We start from the raw sequence: 20,960 nt of genomic DNA, 5'->3' as shown, positions 1-20,960 counted from the left end.
CCAGGCGTCTCCATTAGCCCTTATGAAGTGCCTGGAGATTATGGGTTTTTTCTACTTCTTCTCAAAGTTCCATTACCATTTTGCAGTCAGAGTCTGGTAGCAAATCGGTTTATACGCAATAGTGGGACAGTTCAAGATAGCACCAGCGCCCGAGATTGCGTGTACCACCGGTGGCGGTAATCTTCTGGCCGTGGTGAACGGTGACGGGTTTGTTGTGAACAAGCCACCGGTATTGCTGCTTTTTTAATTGGCTATCTTCATTAAGGTAAATAGATAGCGCTTTCTTGCACCAACCGGTGTGAGTCAGTAAAGCATTGGAATGGATTGGGTGGCAAAACTTGGCTTGCATCCTTTGCAGGATGTTGTTAGGGCAGTGGGTTCGGAAATGGAAACGAAATGCAATGCGAGCAGCAATGGCAATCACTTTCCACTTCCGAGACATCCTTGGCTTGGCTCCGAGCTCGGGAAGCAAATATCCGGGGCGGTGTAAGTAATTTGTTGTTATGGCTTTGATGTGCAGCGAAACGCATCCGGTAGTGAGTGGTGCGGTGAAGCGGACACAATCTACTCAGTTCATGATCTGACCGACAGCGCCTGTACCGAGCGAAGGAGCTGGGTAATGATGTGCCTGTGTTGAAGGTTGATAAGAAGATGCAAAATATAAATGTAGTTTAAAAAGAAAGAGCGATGATCGTTCTCGCAAACAGTGCGATGCAAAACTGATTAGCTTACGATGGTTGGGTTGCGTGGGAAGGAAAAGTAAAATTAGCGTTTTTTTTTTGTTTTGCTTGCAAGCCGGTTGGGTTCGTTCATCCGTAATGGGGCACACAATCAATGCTGGTTAATTGAAGCTAGGGTGACATTATTTTCTATTAAAATGTTTTCGTCTTAACTGTTGCTTCATCCATCTGGTTCTGCTTGATCTTAATACAACCTGTGATTTGGAGCAATCGATCAGACACCATGCGCCTCCATTGAAATTCGGAAATAATCGTTTATAAGACAATGAGAACTGCATCGATCGATCTCGATACAAATGCTTCATATGTTTGTCTGTTTTTAATACTAGGAATGATCCATTCGAAGAGGTTTGCTATTAACAATGTGAATGTATTAGTTCTGTTGTCAGTGTTTGTAGCAATACCGCACTGATACGGGTATGGTCTGACGCCTCTCGAAGGCTAATATAGGATCTCCATACCCTCAATCCGACTCAATACGTCCACGGCGTACAGAACGGTAACATATTTCTCCAAATATCTGAGCTTGGGTATACGGGGAAACCCAACCCCTTGGGAAGATGGGCTATATGGCTAAATTGAGCGGGGGGGGGGGGGATGACCAGCGTCTGTTCTCCATGTTAGGGGCGGCTGGTTGCCCCTTCTGTCCTGGCATCCTACGGGACTTTAATCAGCTAGGATGCGTAGGCCCTACGACGAGACTGGAGGTTAGGGGAGAGGCCTTGCAAGCCACCCCTGGAAAAACATAAACGCAACGAAAGGAAACCAAAGAATTTCGAACCGGATCAACCGATACCGACCCACGCAACCGAACAAGGCAAACGATTGGAAACTCGGAACATGGAACTGCAGATCTCTCACAGCACCCGGAAGTACCCGCATTCTTTCGGACGAGGTGAGGGCCCGTGGCTTCGGAATAGTAGCACTTCAGGAGACGCGCTGGAAAGGAGTGACGGAGCGCCCCTATCGTAGCGATTGCACGATCTACCAAAGCGGTGGTGAAAAGCATGAACTCGGTACGGCGTTCCTGGTTATAGGTGAGATGCGAAAGCGAGTGATCGGGTGGTGGCCGATCAATGAACGGATGTGCAGGTTGAGGATTCGTGGCAGGTTCTTCAACCTGAGCATCATAAATGTGCATAGTCCGCACCTTGGAAGCACCGATGACGATAAAGACAATTATTATACGCAGTTGGAGAGGGAGTACGACCGCTGTCCACAACACGACGTTAAAATTGTCATCGGGGATTTTAATGCTCAGGTCGGACGGGAGGAGGCATTTAAACCGACGATAGGAAGTTTCAGTGCCCACCGGCTGACCAACGACAACGGGCTTCGGCTCGTAAACTTCGCCTCCTCTAAGTACATGAACATTCGCAGCACCTTCTTCCAGCACGCACCTCGCTTCAGTTACACCTGGAGATCACCGCAGCAAACACTTTCCCAGATCGACCACGTTCTCATCGATGGAAGGCACTTCTCGGACATAATCGACGTAAGGACCTATAGAGGAGCAAACGTCGACTCAGACCATTTTTTGGTTATGGTTAAGTTACGCCAGAAACTGTGCGTGGCCAACAAACTGCGCTATCAGCCCACCCCAAGGCTCAACACAGACCGGCTGAAACAAGCTGTTGTGGCGAGGGACTTCGCAATCGCGCTTGGGGAAGCGCTGCCGGAGGACACCACTACCGAGGCGATGTCTCTCAATGACCACTGGCGCATGGTGGAGCAAGCCATCAGCAGCACGGCCGAGCGAACAATTGGCCGCGTGACCCATAACCAGAGGAAGGAATGGTTTGATGATGAGTGCAGGCGAGCACTCTCCGAGAAGAACGCCGCGCGGGCCCGCATGCTCCAGCGCGAGACCCGGCAGAACGTGGAAGACTACAGACGACTGAGAAGGCAGCAGACCCTACTCTTCCAGGACAAGAGGCGCGGCTTCGAAGAGTCGGACGAGCAACTCATGCAGCAGCTATCCCAGTCGGGGGAAACTCGTAAGTTCTACAGGATGCTGAATGCGGCACGGAGCGGTTTTACTCCCATGACCGCTATATGCCGCAGTGAGGAGGGAGATATCCTGTCGGACGAGCGAGAGGTGATCGACAGATGGAAGTGCTACTTCGACAGACACCTGAACGGAGCAGATACCAGAGCAGACGCAGGAAGCAGAGGAGAGCAACCCTACGACAGCCAGCATGACAATGACGAAGTGCCCCCGCCATCTTTGGACGAAGTCATCAGCGCCATCAAACAGCTGAAATGTAACAAGTCAGCTGGCAGCGATGGTCTGGTGGCCGAACTGTTCAAGATGGGTCCGGAGAGGCTTGCCGTCATCATGCATCGGCTGATTGTTAGGATTTGGGATCAGGAAGAACTACCGGACGAGTGGAAACTGGGTGTCATACACCCAGTGTACAAAAAGGGCGACAGGCTGGACTGTGCTAACTTCCGGGCCATCACAGTCCTGAATGCTGCCTACAAGATCCTGTCCCGAATACTCTTCTGCAGACTTTCGCCTCTTGCTACAGATTTCGTCGGCAGCTATCAAGCTGGATTTGTTGGAGGCAAATCAACTACCGACCAAATCTTTACTCTACGGCAAATCCTCCAGAAATGCCGAGAGCACCAGATCCCTACGCACCACCTGTTCATCGACTTCAAGGCGGCATACGATACCATAGATCGGACCGAACTATGGAACACCATGCAGCAGCACGGATTCCCTGGGAAGCTGGTACGACTGTTGCGGGCCACTATGGACGGGGTGCAGTGCAAGGTGAGAGTGACAAACATGCTGTCAGAAGCGTTCGAATCTCACCGGGGTCTGAGGCAAGGGGATGGACTCTCCTGTTTGCTGTTCAACATCGCTCTGGAAGGTGTCATGCGAAGCGCGGGCTTCGACATCCGGGGCACGATTTTCACCCGAACTCTCCAATTCCTTGGCTTCGCGGATGACATCGACATCATCGGGCGAACATCTGCGGCGGTGTGCGAGGCGTACACCCGACTGAAACGCGAAGCCGCTAGGATTGGATTGAGGATCAATGCGACGAAGACAAAGTACCTGCTTGCCGGGGGCTCTGACCGTGATAGAGCCCGACTCGGAAGCAGAGTATCAGTTGACGGCGACGATCTCGAGGTGGTAGAGGAGTTCTGCTACCTTGACACGATCGTAACTTCGGACAACAACGTAAGCAGCGAAATCCGAAGGCGCATTGTTCAGGGAAATCGTGCCTACTACGGGCTCCACAAACTCCTGCGATCCAGAAGACTCCAGCAACACACGAAATGCGCGATATATCGCACACTGATACGTCCGGTGGTCCTCTACGGGTACGAGTCCTGGACTTTACTGACGGAGGACGCCAATGCACTCGCCATTTTCGAACGGCGGGTGCTAAGGACTATCTTTGGCGGTGTGTGCGAGCACGGCGTGTGGAGAAGGAGGATGAACCACGAGCTAGCTGAGCTGTTTGGCGGTGCAGACATCCTGACGGTCATCAAAGCCGGAAGGATACGCTGGCTGGGGCACGTGATGAGGATGCCGGACTCATGCCCCACCAGGAAGGTGCTCGTCAGCGACCCGTTCGGCACGAGGCGTAGAGGAGCACAGCGAGCTCGCTGGCTGGATCAGGTGGAGTCGCACCTGTCGGAAATCGGATGCAACCGTGGTTGGAGGACTGCAGCCCAGGACCGAGTTTCCTGGAAACGAATTGGCGACCTGGCCATGTCTACGAGACGTGCTCATTGAGCAGGCCAAGAAGAAGAAGAAGAAGAATGTGAAAAACTGCATAATGCAGTTCTTACGGGATGGTTTTCAACCACTGTTCATATTTTTCATTGGAATCAAACTTGCTTTTCCACATCTGCAAACATCATGACGAGTCAAACTTGTGACGAGAAGAAAATCATAATATTGTTGAAATGGACTTAACACTCTACTGTTTTTAAGCATTTGATTATGCTATTCAGCTGGTATTGTTTTACCAAAATTGTCAAAATGCAATACAGTATGCAATACTGTCAGTTTTATATAGCAAATCAATGATACATGTTGATGGAATAATTCACCAAAACAGGCTCAAAATTAAAGTTCCTTCAAAGTACCACGTAAACCCTGCAAGTGACTGGGTAAACCCTGTAGGGTGTAATGTATTTGCAACCCGCTGTTGTATGTTGATCGATCTTTTACTAATCAATAGATTGATTGACGGATTGGCTTGAGTCTATAGATGGGCAAACATTGGTTGGAAGTGAATATTTGAGCGAATTTTGATGCTGCACTACGTTCGAAATTAAACATACGAATACGTTTTGTCCGTAAACATGGCTTTATGTGCTATATGTTAGGCATCGCATGGAAGTTTTTCGTTTGTTTGTTCGTTGTTGCTATCTTCGATATGATTATACATCCCATCCATTCGCGTTAATGTTTCGCCCAATCGAATCAGCTTACAATATGTTTGTTCAACTTCTTTCCAAGTGAAACAAAAAAAAAGGGAATCCATATCGGTAAATGTTGTCAATGTAAATTAAAAACGTAATATGCATCAGACTATTGAACCATACAAAATGCAGATGCAAAGTGCCAGTAAACGGGAAACGTAATCGTGCTTGTTTTGTTGTTGTTGTTGCTCTTGTTGTGCGTATTCGGCATCGCTTCAGTTCGGCTTTTTTTATCAATCATTTTGCCCCGTTTTTTTGCGATACACTTTGATGATGATGGCGCTGGACGGCACGGGAAAATGAACGCATTGTTTGAGCAACGAAGTTCGGTGGAAAAGGTTATTAAATTTACATCCATAATCGGCCCCACCACCCGGACTGGCTTTGCTCTCGCAGAGCTAAACCTTTTTTCCTTTTCCGTTGCTGTGAAGCTGTGTGGTTTCGGTGCAACTGGTGCAACGAGATGGGGCCAACAAAGAACCGCACAAACACAACTGCATCGATGCATTTGCTTGCATGCACATACTGTCTCTTTCTGTCTCTCTTCACCACCAGCTAATAGCAGGAATTAATTCACAACGGAGCAATATCGACGCGTGTGTGTGTGTGTGTGTGTGTGTGTGTGTGTGTGTGTGTGTGTGTGTGTGTGTGTGTGTGTGTGTGTGTGCGCGCGTGTGTGTGTGTGTGTGTGTGTGTGTGTGTGTGTGTGTGTGTGTGTGTGTGTGTGTGTGTGTGTGTGTGTGTGTGTGTGTGTGTGTGTGTGTGTGTGTGTGTGTGTGTGTGTGTGTGTGTGTGTGTGTGTGTGTGTGTGTGTGTGTGTGTGTGTGTGTGTGTGTGTGTGTGTGTGTGTGTGTGTGTGTGTGATTGTATCGGTTTTAGTGAACGGATCGACGGAACTATTGAACGGCCAGTGATAATCAGATAATGGAGCAGCCTCGACAACACACGAATGATGGGTGATAATGGCGATGGGAGTGCTATTGGGATGAAAAAGATGCAACAAAGAGGCAACGGAAGCATTTGGGAGTGTGGTGTGCAGTAGGTTAGTGGTGCTGACGGTTGATGTAATTGGAAGCTGGTATAGAAACAGCCACACACACACATCGACACATTGGCGCTTATGTTGATCCGGTGGTTGGTAGGACGAGATGACAGGTGGATGAATTACTTTCATCAAAAGCGAACGGTCCCGTGTTAGCGGTCGTGTAGCGGGTTTGCCTTTGCTGGCGGCTTGTTAGGTTGCACTGCACTGCAATTTAGTAGCACTATGATGGAATGGAAACGAAACGCGGTGTGGCGTTTGGGGAATTGTGATATTGGGTTGCGTTCTAAAACAAGACCATCACGAAAGCAGGCAATGGTTTTTTTATACATTCTGCCTTACCACAACTTTTATATTTATATAAAGTACATAAGTATATAGGAACGATTTTCCTATTATATCAATTGTTGTTTGTTTGTTGGAGATGCATGCGATGCGATGTACGATGCATTATAATGACAGATTTGTACTCAACCTGTTGCATATACCTTTCTTGTAATGTACACGGTTTGTTATAGAGCCTTCTTTTTTATTGAAAAAGGCTGGAAATAAATGTTTTAGTCCTTTTCCTAGCTTATTGTTTAAGAATCGTTTGTGCTTCTTTATGCATGTGCAGCAGCGGGCTTTATACCGGTGGAATCGACTGTATAGCATGGTTTATTATCGTTTGTTCTCAACGCTTTCTTGCACAGGAATGCTCAATTTTAAAACGGAATAAACAAAGCTGCTTTGAACGTCGAACGCTTAGCAAAGCAGAGCTAATTTCAACCCAATATGCGCTGCACATTGTTGAGTGTTCTGGACGGAATGTGCAATAAACGTGCATAAAGAAACCACTAGACTCCCGTTCATCGGACTTGTTGCACTCAAACTAAGAAGAACAACAAATACCCCGGATGCAAGCTAGACGTTTTAGCCGTCAACTTATAAGGATCAATCTTTAGAGTACCATTTCTGATGCCTCTGTTAGTCAACAATGTCACAAAAAGTGTAAAAAAAGAAATGGAACAACCATATTATAATAGAATTGGGCGAGCAAAGCGAAGCATCTAATCAAAGTCCCATCGAGACGGCGCTGGGACTAGGCCGAAAAATGAGAAACAAATTAAAAAGTCGGTTAAGAGATCGTTTTAAATTGAGCTCCACCCTGGTGGCTTCACTTACCCGATGGTTTCCGCCGATCCGCTCCCGGTGCCAACCGACACGAAACCGTTCACCCTCGAAGCAAACGCACGATGAACGAACTCCATCGCTCTCCGCAACTCAGATTTCTTGTTTTTTTTTTTTGCGCTGCCGCCTACATAATCAGTAAATGATTATGATTACTCGGTTCATTTTATGAAGGCAGATTTTGGTGCCGGTAGCTCGCTGTTTTTGCCTGTTTTGCTTCCCTTTCGAAAAAGCGAACGCTTCATTTTTCATCGATTTACGTTTTCGGTTTTTATTTTGGGAGTGGCAGTTGGGCAGGTAACTCGTGTTATGTTTTGTGCTAGCGCGTGTGGTAGACGTGGTGACATTTTTAGTTCTAAATCTGATTCGTTTTGTATTGCGTTGAAGAAGCTTTAAAAAAAAACAGGCATTTACTCACACAGTTTGTGGGAAATTATTTATGTTGAAAGTTACACACAGCTCGTGCTAGCGATTATTAGCAAAAGAGCCATGTTTTCGTTGTGCTTGCAGCAAACATTAAGCTCCCCGGTTGTACCGGAGATCAAAGAGGGCAATTTTGATGGATGGTTGATGCGGGGTGGAAAAGCAGCACCGGTTCGGGAGCGGGCACAAACCATGGAAACCATGGCTGGTTGGGATGAGAAACAAGACACTCGGTGCTCGGGGCTGGGCATAAGCCATCTTTCCCGCCCGCCATCGAAGATTGATGGACCGGAGGGTCGGAAGGATAAGGCGTGGATGATGGATTATGGATACAAAGGAGCATTATGGGGCTTGGCGCAGGGAACTAAAGTGGGACAGGCACGGTGGGATGAGATGTAGGACAACGGCACAACAACACCCTCAGCCAGCAACAACCCCAATCCCAACAATAGAGAAATAATGAGGAAAAACGCGTTTTTAATTCAATTCCAATCGGTAATTGTTGTGACATTATGTCACTCAAATCTGGCGCTTTTCCATGGGCATGACTGCTGCCCCAAAACGGGGCCCCCGTCGGTAAGAGCGGAGAGTGTAGCGTACAGTTTCTTAAACCATTTGCTGTTTTCTTATTCCAACCGAAATCGGGTGCGCCACCTGCCCACTCGCAATCTCAATGGCGCAATGGACGCTGTTGTCGCAAGCAAAGTATAAAATATCGAATATAATAAACCAAATGATGATTTCTCCCTCCCCCTTAACGCTCCCTGGATTGCCTCCGGACGGGTGGGTGTAGCGGTGGTGCAAAATTGGTTTCCCTGTGCAGCGGTTCAAGTGGGCCCCTTCGACTAACGGTCAGTTGCGAAGGACACGAGAAAACGGAAGAACGCGAAGAATGCTGTGTTTGTTCGCAAAATTTCAACACCTCCCAGTGCGCGGGAAGCGTAAAAGTTCATGGCCGAATAATGATGATTTAGAATGTGTCGTTCCTCTTGCTATCGCCCCGGCGGGTCGCCCATCTGGGGCGAGTACCGGTGGTGCGAATTAACTTACCGCATCCTTTTCAGTGACAGCTGCGTCATCGGGACAGAATAAGGCGTCAGGCCCCAGGGAAGCGTTGAACGCTACGGTTGGGTGTATTAGCCGGGAGCGGGGCCGAACAGGGAGGCAGAATTATGGTTAAATTTGGTGATCATTTTTGGTGGGCAGTCTGGGTTTGCCATTTTTTTGCCCAGGGATAACTATGTAAAGGGAATCCGTTTGATAGATTTATCGATTCTGGAAGGGAGTGATGGAGGATTTAATAGTTTTGGATATTTTATAGAGCGTAAACAATTTCAAGCAAGCGAATTTTAGAATCGTAAGCGGGTGATTTAGGGAGTATGTTAGTGTTCGTGGCAGTATGTTAGTGTGTTGGTGTAGAGCCTTTTTTATTGACAAATTTATTGATGTGTGTTTTTGTGTGCTCTTTTTAATATGAAGATTTATAATAATTGATTTACATCTACCTTTTCTGTATTTATTTTTTCCTTTCTTACTTTTCATTTATCTTTTAGTCTTATATTTTGTCTTAATCTATTTCTAATAATAAATAAATTATTATTTATTGATATAATTAAACTTTTAAATAGCTAAATAGCTATGGCTTGCTTGTTTATTGAATGTGTAATTGATTTAGCTCATACCTTCTTAATTTTGTATTTTTATTTCCTTTTTTTTATTTCTATGATTTACTCTAAAGCTTACATAAGAACTGAAAGATAGTTATAGAAAACAATTAAAGACTGAAAATGAAATTCTCCCAGCTATCGGACCTCTATTCTTGGTGCTTTCCTTTCCAACAAAACGATCAAAGAAATTCTAAGAAGAAAAACAACAACGGAATACAAATGTCAAAGAACGGGTGCAACAATTGAAAAGCATTATCTCGCCGAGTGAAACCAGTACGCTTGACCAGGGCCGAAATACACGGTGCCACAGAAATTGGCACGGAAATGAACACAATGCTGCAGCTAATGAGTATCGAGCAGGCAGGGTAGACAGGTATAAATTAACCATACCGTCAGGCCGCAAGCAGGATGTGACCTGGAAAAGCTGATAACGGTGGACATAAAAAAAAACGCAGGTATGTGGAGCCCCACGATCTGGGACGCGCAGCTCGCCGTGGTCCAGTTTCCAGTGCCGTCACACGCTTGCCTTGGAGCGAGCGATGCTGCCTGTTGCAGCCGAAGGTCATGCAAACGACTCGTATGCATACACAAACACACACACACACCCACACACACGCGGGAGCACGTACTCACCATGATCCCCCGGCGGTCAGCAGAAATGCTTGTCCGCACGGTCAATTCACGTGACGTGCATGACGTGCAGACTCCCCGGGAGCTCGTCCTGGGGAGTGATTGAAAGGGAAACGGTGGCGTCCGTCGTTGGTACGCGCTTATGCAAGCGGTGACGGTGTGCACGAGCCATTGCTCTGTCGGTTCGTGGTCGTTGGCCTCGTACGCCGTTCGGGTTTTGTGGTTCCGCTCGGGGGCTACGTTTGGCGCTAGACGACCACCGAAACCGACCGACGACCACCGTTCAACAGGCGAAATGGCGCGAACGCTACTGTAGGCTTCGCCTGGCCAGTGGAGAAGGGAGGTAATGAAGATGTCGGAAGATATTTTCCACCCACCAGAGGGCGGCACTAGTCCGCGGCAGCTCGTGCAGGCTGAACGGAAATCCATCGGAGCACGTGTGCTGGAGGTTTCTCTGCTCGATGATTCACCATTCGTACTGGGCAACAGAGACGAGACTGTTTGTGTGTGTGTGTGAGAGAGAGAGAGAGCGAGAGAGAAAGATTTCATCTGCTCTGAAATGGCTCACAATTGCGCTTTCCCCGGGGGAGAGCTCGAACAAAAAACCCAAAAAACCCGAGTATAAACCCGAGCTGAGCCGAGTCCGTACGCCGACGAAGCTTTGTTTCGGACGATTCGTACCCGCCTTGCTGCTTCCCGTCTGCCCCTACATTGCTCAGCAGCAACCAGTTGCGTCCGTGTTCATTTCCAATCGCTCCCTTTGCGTGCGCGTGTCGTTTGTGTTGTGCATGGCAGAGTGTTCATTCGGTGCGCAACACGTGAGCACCTGTAGCGAAAAGCAGAGCGACCATTAGACAACAGGTGCTCTCGGGGGCTGAACGCGAAAGCCACGAATCATCATAGCACCTACCGTCCGCTTCGCTCTCCCTAGCTGTGCAGCGCTGGTCATTGCACTGGTAAGGGCGAGGGTTTGGTGACGTGACGGAGTTTTCCCGTGTGCGTGCGTTCGCGTGCGTGTATTTGTGCAGCCATTGCGCAATGCGTGCGTTCCCGGGCAGGCGAAACCGTGTCGACCGGAGGCTCCTGTTGCGCTTCGGCTGAGAGCCCGCTCGTGCCACGGCGGATTTTGAGGCGGTCTGTTAGCGAGCGGGGTGGCCTTGGGGACTGGCGGTGGAAGCAAATGGGGGTGGGGTGGGTGGTGCTGCTGGTTGCGGGGTGCCATATAAAAGTGAAATATGAGGCGCGCTCGAGCTCAGTCGCGTACGAAGGACTGCTCCCGGCGGACGAACGGCCACGACGGCGAACAGCAATCCCACCTCATTATCTCTAGCTAGTTTTGGGCTTGCTGGGTGAGCTCTCGGACGGCACGGCAATCAGTGCAGAAAGTGTGTCTGGGTGTGCATTGGTATCGCATTGGTGGTGTAATACAAACAAAAAGAGCGTGCAAAGTGGTGAAAAGTGTGCCATGAGCTAGCAAACTGCAACGTACGAGGATTTAGTTCGGTTAACCTTCAGCATCATCAGTGAAACCGACGCTTGCAGGACCGTCGCAAGAATCGTTCGCGTGTACGGTGAGGAGTATTGGCAGACACAGACGTTTAGTGTGCATCAAATATAAGACAAGAAGCGGTACGGCAATAGCGATTAGAGTGAAGATTTAAATGAGGTGAGTGTGCGTCTGACTTAGATACGACGGGCAGAGCCAGGTACAAACGACCTGTCCGCTATAACCCATTATCTGGAATCCACTTTACGATCGCGATAGTAGTAAAACAATCGTTAAAAGGTTCGAAACCTTCACTCGAGAGCGCGCGCGTAGACGTGTGTGACACGTGTCTTTCGGTGTGCAGCAGCTCGAGCGGAGCAACTAGTGGTCAATCATGGCGGTCTTGCACTGGGAGCACTTACTAGCGTAGCGTCCCTACCACGTGTCGATAGTGTGTGTGTGTTTGTTTGTGTGTGTGTGCGTAATAATGAACAAATTGTTGTAATTGTGAGCTAAAAAGTTGTGCCATAAAACAAAGAAAACACTACAAAAATTAATGAAAATAGCTAAATGTACTGATCGTAGATAAATAGACAAGCAAGTGATTAGTGGCTCAGGATAAAGCATAAGACAATCTTGGACAAACACACCACTCGACCGACAGAGCCACATTCAGAACCAATCTCGGCATCATGTATGTAACAGACTCGATTGTTTTATGTTTCCCTTTTTCTATCATACACACACACACACACCATCTCGGTTTCTCTTCTTCTCTCTGTCTCTCCCTATTATCCCATAAACATGAAGCTTTAGGAAACACTTGAAACAGCAACACTGTACCATAAATTTAATGTATCCTACACTACTACATTCAACCTTTTTTTTGTGTGTGCAATCCCAGAGTAATCACATTCGTTTAGATGCGTGTCAGTAACAGTCGTTCGTTGGGCAGGGATGGTTTTGTTTGCTCGTATCATACGAGCTCTGCGAACAACTTCTGTCTAACACAATCTCCTCCTGTAGCTTGCTCGTGTACAGCAATAATAAGAAGGGAAAGAAAAAAAGGGATATTCTATCCTTTGGCGCCGTCCTTAGGCTTGAAGTTTGGTGGTTGATTCACTTGTCATCTGCTGGTGACAGCTCCGCTCCAGGTGTGGTTTGAAATTAATGGACATAGGAAGAAGAAAAAAACGGGAGCACCGCAATGAGTTACTCTGAAACATCTCCCTCCAACACACACACACATACATATACATGTGAATTTTGTAGATCATGAGATGGAAGATATTAGAAGAGCTTTAACAACATCAAAGAGTTTTTTGAGTATGGGAAAAAAGGTTCACCCCCGTCCAGCATCCAGCTTGATAGCTTCGATAGGAGCATTACCGCAGGTAATTGCGGTCCATGGGTGAGTGTGACCTCATCCTAGGATTCTCCATGTGCCAACCCTTTGGAGGCTGCTCGGAGTCTTCGGAGCTCGGTATCGGTAGGCGAAGGTCAGCTGTGATTGTCACCGCGCCTATAGCTGATCCCTGGCATTGCGGTCGAACTGGGATATGGCCTTGAGCCTTGAAAATATTGTGCAATCAGGTGGCACGATCTGCACACTGCAGTCAAGGCTATCCGATGTCTTGCTTTTGCAGGAATGTTGAAAAGCAAGAACTGCCTGGACCATCAACTACCTATTGCTATGAGCATGTTGAAGATAAGTTGATCAATAATTAAATTGCCTAGATGATGAATCACATAGTTTCTAGAAATTGTAATTAAAACTTAAGCCGATTCAGAGAACCAGCTTCCAATGCGTGATCCAATTCCAGCGAGGGGATTTCCAATTTGGTGCCGCATCTGTGCAGAATTCTAAGCAAAAACGAAACCCAATTGGTTCTTATCGGGCAGCCACTAGACCGGTTGTTGAAAGGGTTTTGAATTTCACAAGAATGGTCATCGCTACAAAGATCGTTTGATGTTTGAATTTTGATCCATCCAATGTTGTGTTACAAATTGTTGTGCTGCTGCAGAGCCCCATGAGCAACTCCCGCTGGGAAAGGCATTCGAGGGTAGCCCGAGTCTGTTCGGGGAAAATCACCACACCGAAAGCAATACTCCTGCACTGTTTTACTGTGTCATTTTAGCGCAACATCCTGTAGCGGGGTTTGCAAAAATGTAATGCTTCACAACGCGAGTAACGACCACGAGCGGAACAGGTCGGTTGGTCGTAAAGTTTTATACGCGGCCTGCGGGCCAACGGAAACAAACACCGAGCACAACTTTCAATGACCTAATTAAGCCCGTCCGAAGCAGAGGGTGCCACCCGTCCGGTGGCATACCTGGTGCATGTGCTCGTCCATCACCACCGAGATGAATTTGATGCGACTCATCGCGATGAATAGCAAAAGTATGGTGCAAAAGTTGGTCTAACACCTTTAACAGTACAGGTAGTCTAAGGTAACTGCAAGAAACCCCGTCCCGCCCCACGCTTTGCTCTTTACTGCTTTACTAATAAAAGAGCTGAAGAAAGGGGAGCAATACTTTGCGTTCGACCGGGGTGGGTTGTAAGGAAGGGGTGGCTTAAAAATGGGAGCCACTTTATGGCTAAGCAAAGTCGAGAAATTACGTCATAAAACATGGAGTCGATGACTGCCTTCGTCACGCCCCGCACCACCATCAGCAGCTCGCTCACTGTGGATGCGTGAACCCGTGGCCAGTTTCATTTGTGTGGCGTGTTTTTTGTTTGCCACTTTTCGCTTGTCAGCGCAAACGCTGTGACCTGGTGGCAAAGTGGAAAAGCAAAGTTCTGCCGCACCGCGTAATCCGGTAATCTCGGAAATCGCACAAACGATGGCAAAAAGGTTGTTGACTGGCCCGTCCGTGCTTGGCGCTGTTGAACCATTTGAAGCCGGCGGGATGAGCGGGTGAGTTCGGTGAGCGAAACTTGGCTCCATAGGTCGCATTCGCATTCAGAGGCAAACGAGCGAGTCGAGCGCTGGCTGGTGTGGCTAGCGAAATTCTAAGAAATAAGTCTGCTTGATAAAAGAAATCGCAACAAACGGAACACGGAACAACAACATAATAGAAATGGGTTCGAAATGGTTCGCTGCGCGTAGGAATTGTCTGGCCGTGGACTGGTGAATTTTGAGTAGCACTAGTATGGTTGCGAGAAGTGAAGGTAAAATTAAGCGCAAGGTAGTGGAAGATTGGAGCCCGTAAGCAAGTGATAACGATGTGAAATGATAACGCAATCAGATGGTGGCAGCTGAAAGCAAGCTGTGCAAAGTGCAAAACTCAAAAGACAAACTTTTCCCCTTCCCTGTTCTCGAGCCATGGACTGGATTTTTCGGACGCAATGGACGATGAAGGGGGGGAACACCTTCTTCATTCGTCCATGAACAGCCCATCGTTTATTCTGCCAAAGCCAAACTGGGGGACAAAGAACGGGCGACGACCCATAGGGAGAAGCGAGGGCGGGTTTCCATTGCCGATGATTAATGTTAATTGTGAAAAGTGTTCGCGATAGCGTTCGCGTGGCTTCTGGCTCGAACGTGGCTCGAAGGATGTCGGGCGTCTTAATCCCTTCTGCTTCCCGGGGCCCCGTTTAATCCCTAATGAATTCGTGTCAGCTTTGGCTGCCGTCCCGCCACGCCTCGGATGCTGAAACTTAAGCAGAACAACTTGCATCCCAAGAGAGCGATAGGCAGAGCAAGAGGGTTGTGGAGGTTAGGGAAAGAGACAGGGAATAGAAACGGTGGGTGCGTTTGTAGATTCACTAGGGGAGCCGTAGGCTGTAAATGGAATTGGAGGTTTTGTGAAATAATTTACCGCCGAAGCAGTGCCATGTAGCCATCTTATTATAAGGTTATTACATTTTCATCTACAGCGTGTAGCCGAGGTGGCAGCTAGGTATAGAAGATAGAAATTCGGACCTGTGGACGGAATCGGTGGTGGTTTACGAGGGTTCATTCTTATGATTGATAACTCTAAACTAGATCCGAAACCGAGCGGGAACAGAGCTCGAAATAATATCAAAACTTTTAGAATTTGAGTGTTGTCTTCATGATTGGTCATATTATCATTATTTAATGGTGTTACCATGTATTAAAAAGTTTTAAAAAATATGGTTTTACTTGTACTTGTAGCAGGTTGATCTAAAACGATAATACCATCATCTTGAGTCGCAAGCTATGACCGCAATGTCAAAGTTTGAATTGAAATTGAAACACTTTATGAAATTCAACTTATAATTGGGCAACTCTCATTGCAAATCTCAAAAGTCTCATTCACCAGCAAAGGCACTAGTGATACCATCTCTCTCTTATAGAATGAAAACTCTGAAAAGTTAATCTTTTGCTTCTGAAAAGATGAATATAAAATTAGCCTGAAGCAACAGATTGTTGCTGATGGATGGAAATCACTCAGCAGGGCACAGCATCTGAAGCAAGGAAAACGTTCAAAACGAATAGTTGCAAACAGAGGGAAGGTCGTTCAAAATAGTAAATCGATATGCGCTAGCAGCAACCGTTTTACGGAAACCCAACCCCAACCAACCAGCTCTGCTGTGCTGTGAGATGAGCTATTTTAAGCCAGATGTTTACCGCTCCAGCGAGCCGGGAAGCTGGCAAGCGATTCGTGTTTCGCAGCACGAAATCAGGATGAATAAATTTGAATTCTATAAATTCAATCACAATCGACGAACACGAACACTACCGATCCCGTTTCCGGCTCGGAAACGTCCACGTACCGGACGTGCTCAGCGTCGAAGGACCAATCTTGGACAGGAAGCTTGAATTCTTCTTCCCTCTATCGTCCCCCTCAGATGGATAGGGAGGGTAATGGGAAACGAACTTGGGCGCACGTGGTTGGCAAGAAGAATTATTTGGTACCAAATTTGGTCCGCCTGCCAACCGCCTGGAAGGACTAGAGAGAGAGGGAGAGGGGGAGGGGTTTTGTAGAATGCTCGGACGTGTACTGCACCCACGGAAAGGACCTGAAAAGGAATGGAGAGGGCGAAGAGGGGCGCTATAAAGTATGCAAATTGAATTAATATGTTTTATGAATGCTGTTTTGATTTAGCTGACAGTGTCTGGGTTGGTTTGGGTGAGAAGGAGATGGGGAGAGGCACGATGCTCCGGATTGTACTGTGTGGCCGATGAAGTCATTTCATGGACTGCCAGGCTGCCAGTTTTTATAGCCACTCCGGTATGCATCTAGTCACAACCTTCCTAGCCGCTGAAGCAAACGAAATCTGTGTGTGTATGTGTGTATGGGTGTGTGTGTCACCACGAACGCTGAGCATCCACTTATTCATTCGTTTTATGGTTTATTTTTTAAAAGGGCTTTTTTATGGGAAAACAATGCTCGAAAAATGGCTGACTGAGGCTCACTGTAAGGATGTGCGGTGGAAAAAATTGAAATGATGCCGTTGTCGTGCATTAGCTTACGCTTTGTGACACTTTGCGAAACTTTCACTCCACCATTGAACCCATGGATCATCATCGTTCGGGTGTTTTCGGTACGCCCCTGATGGTAGGAATGGAAAATTAGGACACCATCGCTTTAAGCTACTCTTTCCGGTACGTTATGGTAATGGGTTTTCGGCGATGCTAAGACCAAGCATCCGGTACGAAAAGAGAGCAATGATGTGTTTGTGTGTACTCCCTCCGTACGCCCGCACAATGGCAATGGCATCGGCCAAATTATCAACCCCATTTATGCCCGCAGCGGTACGAGCTGTAGCTGAGCACGTGTTGACAGATGCTTCATTATGCAAAGCGTTGAGCCAAGGCGTCAAAAGGCTACCGGGATACTGCGAGGATCATGCATCTATTTGCTTTCGACAAACGAGCCGCTTGCTGATGGATTATGAAAATTAGTCAGACATCATTGCTATGGCGTACGCAACACTGTTGCGCGACTGAGCGTTTAGAAGCTTCAGGTGGGTGGAAATGTACCGCATTTATTGTCTGTTTTAAGTTATGAAATAATAGACCGCTTGGTAAAGTGCAGTAAATATTATGCTGTAAAAGACTGTGCTGCCTTGCCCCCCTGCATTTATAAACGACCGTGCGCCTCCATCTTACGCGCACGTGTGTAATGTGCGAATAATAAGCACACTTTTCACGATTCATGACATCTGAAATAAAAGAGAACGAAAAACGACGCTCCATTGCTGATGATAATTGAAGCAACAGACCCACCACGTTAGGCAATAATTCTCAAGCTGGTCTTGCAAATCATCCGCACGCGCGTAACATCGTCTGCTGCTGCTGCTGCTGCTGGTGTCGCCCACTGGTAGGCAATGTCGTACATCATTGCACCCCAAACCAACTTTAACAGCAAAAACAAAAAAGGACCACCGTACTTTCGTTTGATGTTCCAAATCAGATTTCCATTCACGCCAGAACGCGAGGAATGTAACGCAAACAGAAAATGACAGCGATGAATCTTCCCATGCCACGAGCGCCGCCCAAACACGAGCGCAGCGGCGTGGCTGCTGTCCGTCCTGGTGGGAGCGTGTTCCTGGAAAAGCAGAAATCAACGAAACAAAAAGCAAGATGCAGAAAGGAGAAGAATTCTTTTTACCATTCCATTCCTTACCTTCATACCTTGCTGCTGCTGCTGCTGCTGCTGCACGGTTGTTGGTTGCGGCAAAGATAAAACAAAAATGATAAGTGAATATCAGACGGAATAGGGAAAATGGAATTTTTGGGGCAGATTTTTGGCAGAAGGTTTTGGTTTTCCCCTCAGAAAAGGTACAGCGTCTTAAAACGATGGGACGATCTTTAAATTTTCAAATGGAAGGAATGCCTTTTTTGGTTTTCCTTTTTTCCCGTCACGAAAAGCTTGTGTTTCTGCTTTATTGGTATACAGTAGGAAAAAAGGGCAGCGCGTTGATTGAGATTAAAAAATGATACGACAGAAAAAAGAGGGAAAAGATATATTTCCAAAAAAGCTGCTAATTTCACGAACGAATAATGCTCAACCCTTTAAACAGTGGAAAACGGGAATGTTAGAAGCATGGGACCACACCACCCCGCCCAGGACGACGGTTGCTGGCTTCCCGTTTTACGCAAGAGGGGCACAGCGTTTCCCGGATGCAAAGCGCGCGCGGCGAGAACACGCTGAACACGAAACACGACGTGCTACACCTTTTGCACGCCGCTCGCGTGATGCGAAATCGAACGGTCGTGCCGTTCCGTACACACGCAGACAGCGACATAAACGGGGACTAAAAATAAATCAAAGCATCCCTGTGTGGTCTCCCCTCTGCTTACATCGTCACGCTTCCTGCCGTATTCGTCCATGGCGGTGGCTCCGGTTTGCCTTTATCCAGGGCAACGCGTTCGCATGCTTCCCAGCTTCCCCCGGTCCACTCCGGACACTGCGGCCCCACCAATTGAGCAATTTCCCAGCGGAGCGTGGCCACCGGGCTCTGCACGATGGAATGCTTGTACGATGGAATGGTGGGGAAAACACCGGGCAAGAGGCAAAACTTTTCCTTCGATGTCCTTCGCAACCCGCACACTGGACCGGACCGTCGGAGTGGATGGCGTGACGGGATTTTGCTTTTTTTTTGCTTTGCATTCTGTGCGTCTCCCTCCTGTTGCTCTTATTTTGGCGAAACATTCCTCCACCATGGGCACATTTATGTGTACGTGTATGTGTGTGTGTGTTTGAGTATTTGCTTCGTCCCGTTGTTGCTGGCTGCTGCTGGCTGTCATCGGTTGTTGCTAAAATTAGCTACATAAATCATCATCCTGGCTGGCAACGCCATACGGGAAGCTGGCAAGGCGGAGCAGGGAAAAGCGAGCAGCATTAGAAGCATTAGGAATGGTGGTTGTAGTGAAATCAGGAAAATCCGCCCGCAAAGACACATGGGTATGGGTTGAGCGAGCGAGCGAGCGAGCGAAACGCGGCACGACCGTAAGGGATCGGTTTGGAAAATCGATCGATTTTCCGCCACCGTAACATGGTGGAAGGAAAGCAAAAATGATGCAAAAAAACAGACAAAAATGTTTAAAATATGTTACACTTTATGGTACTGTCAGTGTTTGAAAGCATGTTTTATTGCTTTGTAAAGGTTTTTGGTGGCAAGCAACAGAAGACGCTGTGCCGAAAGTTCCTAGCGATTTGTTTCGTAGAAAAAAGCTATAAATTTTTGTTTTTTCTACTGTTATGAGAGATGATAAAAGGTTATAACATCCAATTATCGTTTAATGCAGCATCAATAATTTCTGTTCATAAATTTTAGCAAATGCAATTATTTTTTTAATGTTTTAGGGTATTTCAAACAAATTGGCATGTCTTAATATACCCATTAAAACCCATGTGAATGAGAATGTCATGTTTGATAATGATTTAAATTCTCAACACCGATAAAAACAGGGATTTGGCGAAGTATGTTGTCTTTTATTTAGTTTATTTAATTGCAAATACGATAATGAAACGTGTAGATACTAGGTATTATGTGCATCATGTGCGTTTAATGGTTATATTAAAACAGATTTTTTCCCCTCGCATCCTGTAGTTCAAACACGGAAACTGAATGCCTCACTGCAACGCTCGATTTGAAACTTTTCAGCTCAAGATAATTATGCATAAAATCATTAAAATAGCACTGTCTGTGTACTAACTACGTACGCAATCCATACCATCCCCACAAACCCACCCATTCCTCAGTCTATTGAAGCGCACCGCTCGATCACATCAACTTGAGCCGTGGGAAAACTTAAAATTACGAGCACTTTCTATCGTGCTTTTTTTGCGTTGCTCTCTCTTGCACCCGGTTACCATCGTTACCGACCTTACAGTGGCCTCTTCTCGGTTCATTATATAGCTTTCACTGTAGTGGTGCAAACCACTGCCAACGGCAACAGGTAGGCAAAGCCAGTTTGTTCGCTGTTCGATGCGGCACGCGGTGTGGGGCAAAACACTACGGTGGTACAGTTTTCCACTTGCCCGGTACGCGCGCGCCTGATAGGGGAAAACTTGCTTGTGTGCGCTTCGTTTTAAAGCTGCTCGGAAACGCCATCAAGTGTGCAAACGGTGGAGTGGTTGTGTGGTGTGTAGTGATTCTCGTGATTCTCGTTGCGGGCACTGTTGATTATGGATTATAATGGTGCAATCCGTTGCGGTGCTTCGTGCACTGTTTGACGCGTTGTTATGGTAGTTACGGGGTGGGTGAGTGGGTTTGGCGCTTCCCACACAACTTGCAGTTGCAGATACAGTTAGCTGCAACGAGGGTTGCTTGATTTGGACCAAAAATAGCAGCTCGTGGATGGTGCAAGATAAGCATGTAAGCCAGCCATGTTTTTAATATGTTAGAAATAGAAACATGTATGTAATGTTATTCA

General features: G+C 47.2%; 1 protein-coding gene across 17 annotated transcripts in view; it reads left to right on the top strand.

Annotated features, from left to right (window-relative positions):
- Nucleotides 1-11,360: 11,360 nt before the first annotated feature.
- The window catches only part of LOC3290563 (uncharacterized), a 167,935-nt gene continuing 158,335 nt past the window's right edge, over nucleotides 11,361-20,960 (top strand). For 15 of the 17 annotated variants that reach the window (XM_061644055.1, XM_061644052.1, XM_061644047.1 and 12 more), the window contains exon 1: nucleotides 11,361-12,301. In XM_061644055.1, the coding sequence (XP_061500039.1) occupies nucleotides 12,300-12,301 (2 nt within the window). In that variant the 5' untranslated portion in view covers nucleotides 11,361-12,299. The remainder of the gene's footprint in view (nucleotides 12,302-20,960) is intronic. The other 2 variants (XM_061644050.1, XM_061644043.1) reach the window with 1 other exon arrangement.

This window comes from Anopheles gambiae, chromosome 2, assembly GCF_943734735.2.
Source record: "Anopheles gambiae chromosome 2, idAnoGambNW_F1_1, whole genome shotgun sequence".
NCBI lineage: Eukaryota > Metazoa > Arthropoda > Insecta > Diptera > Culicidae > Anopheles > Anopheles gambiae.
Note: the sequence above shows the minus strand (reverse complement) of the source record. Positions and strands in the feature narration are given on the sequence as shown.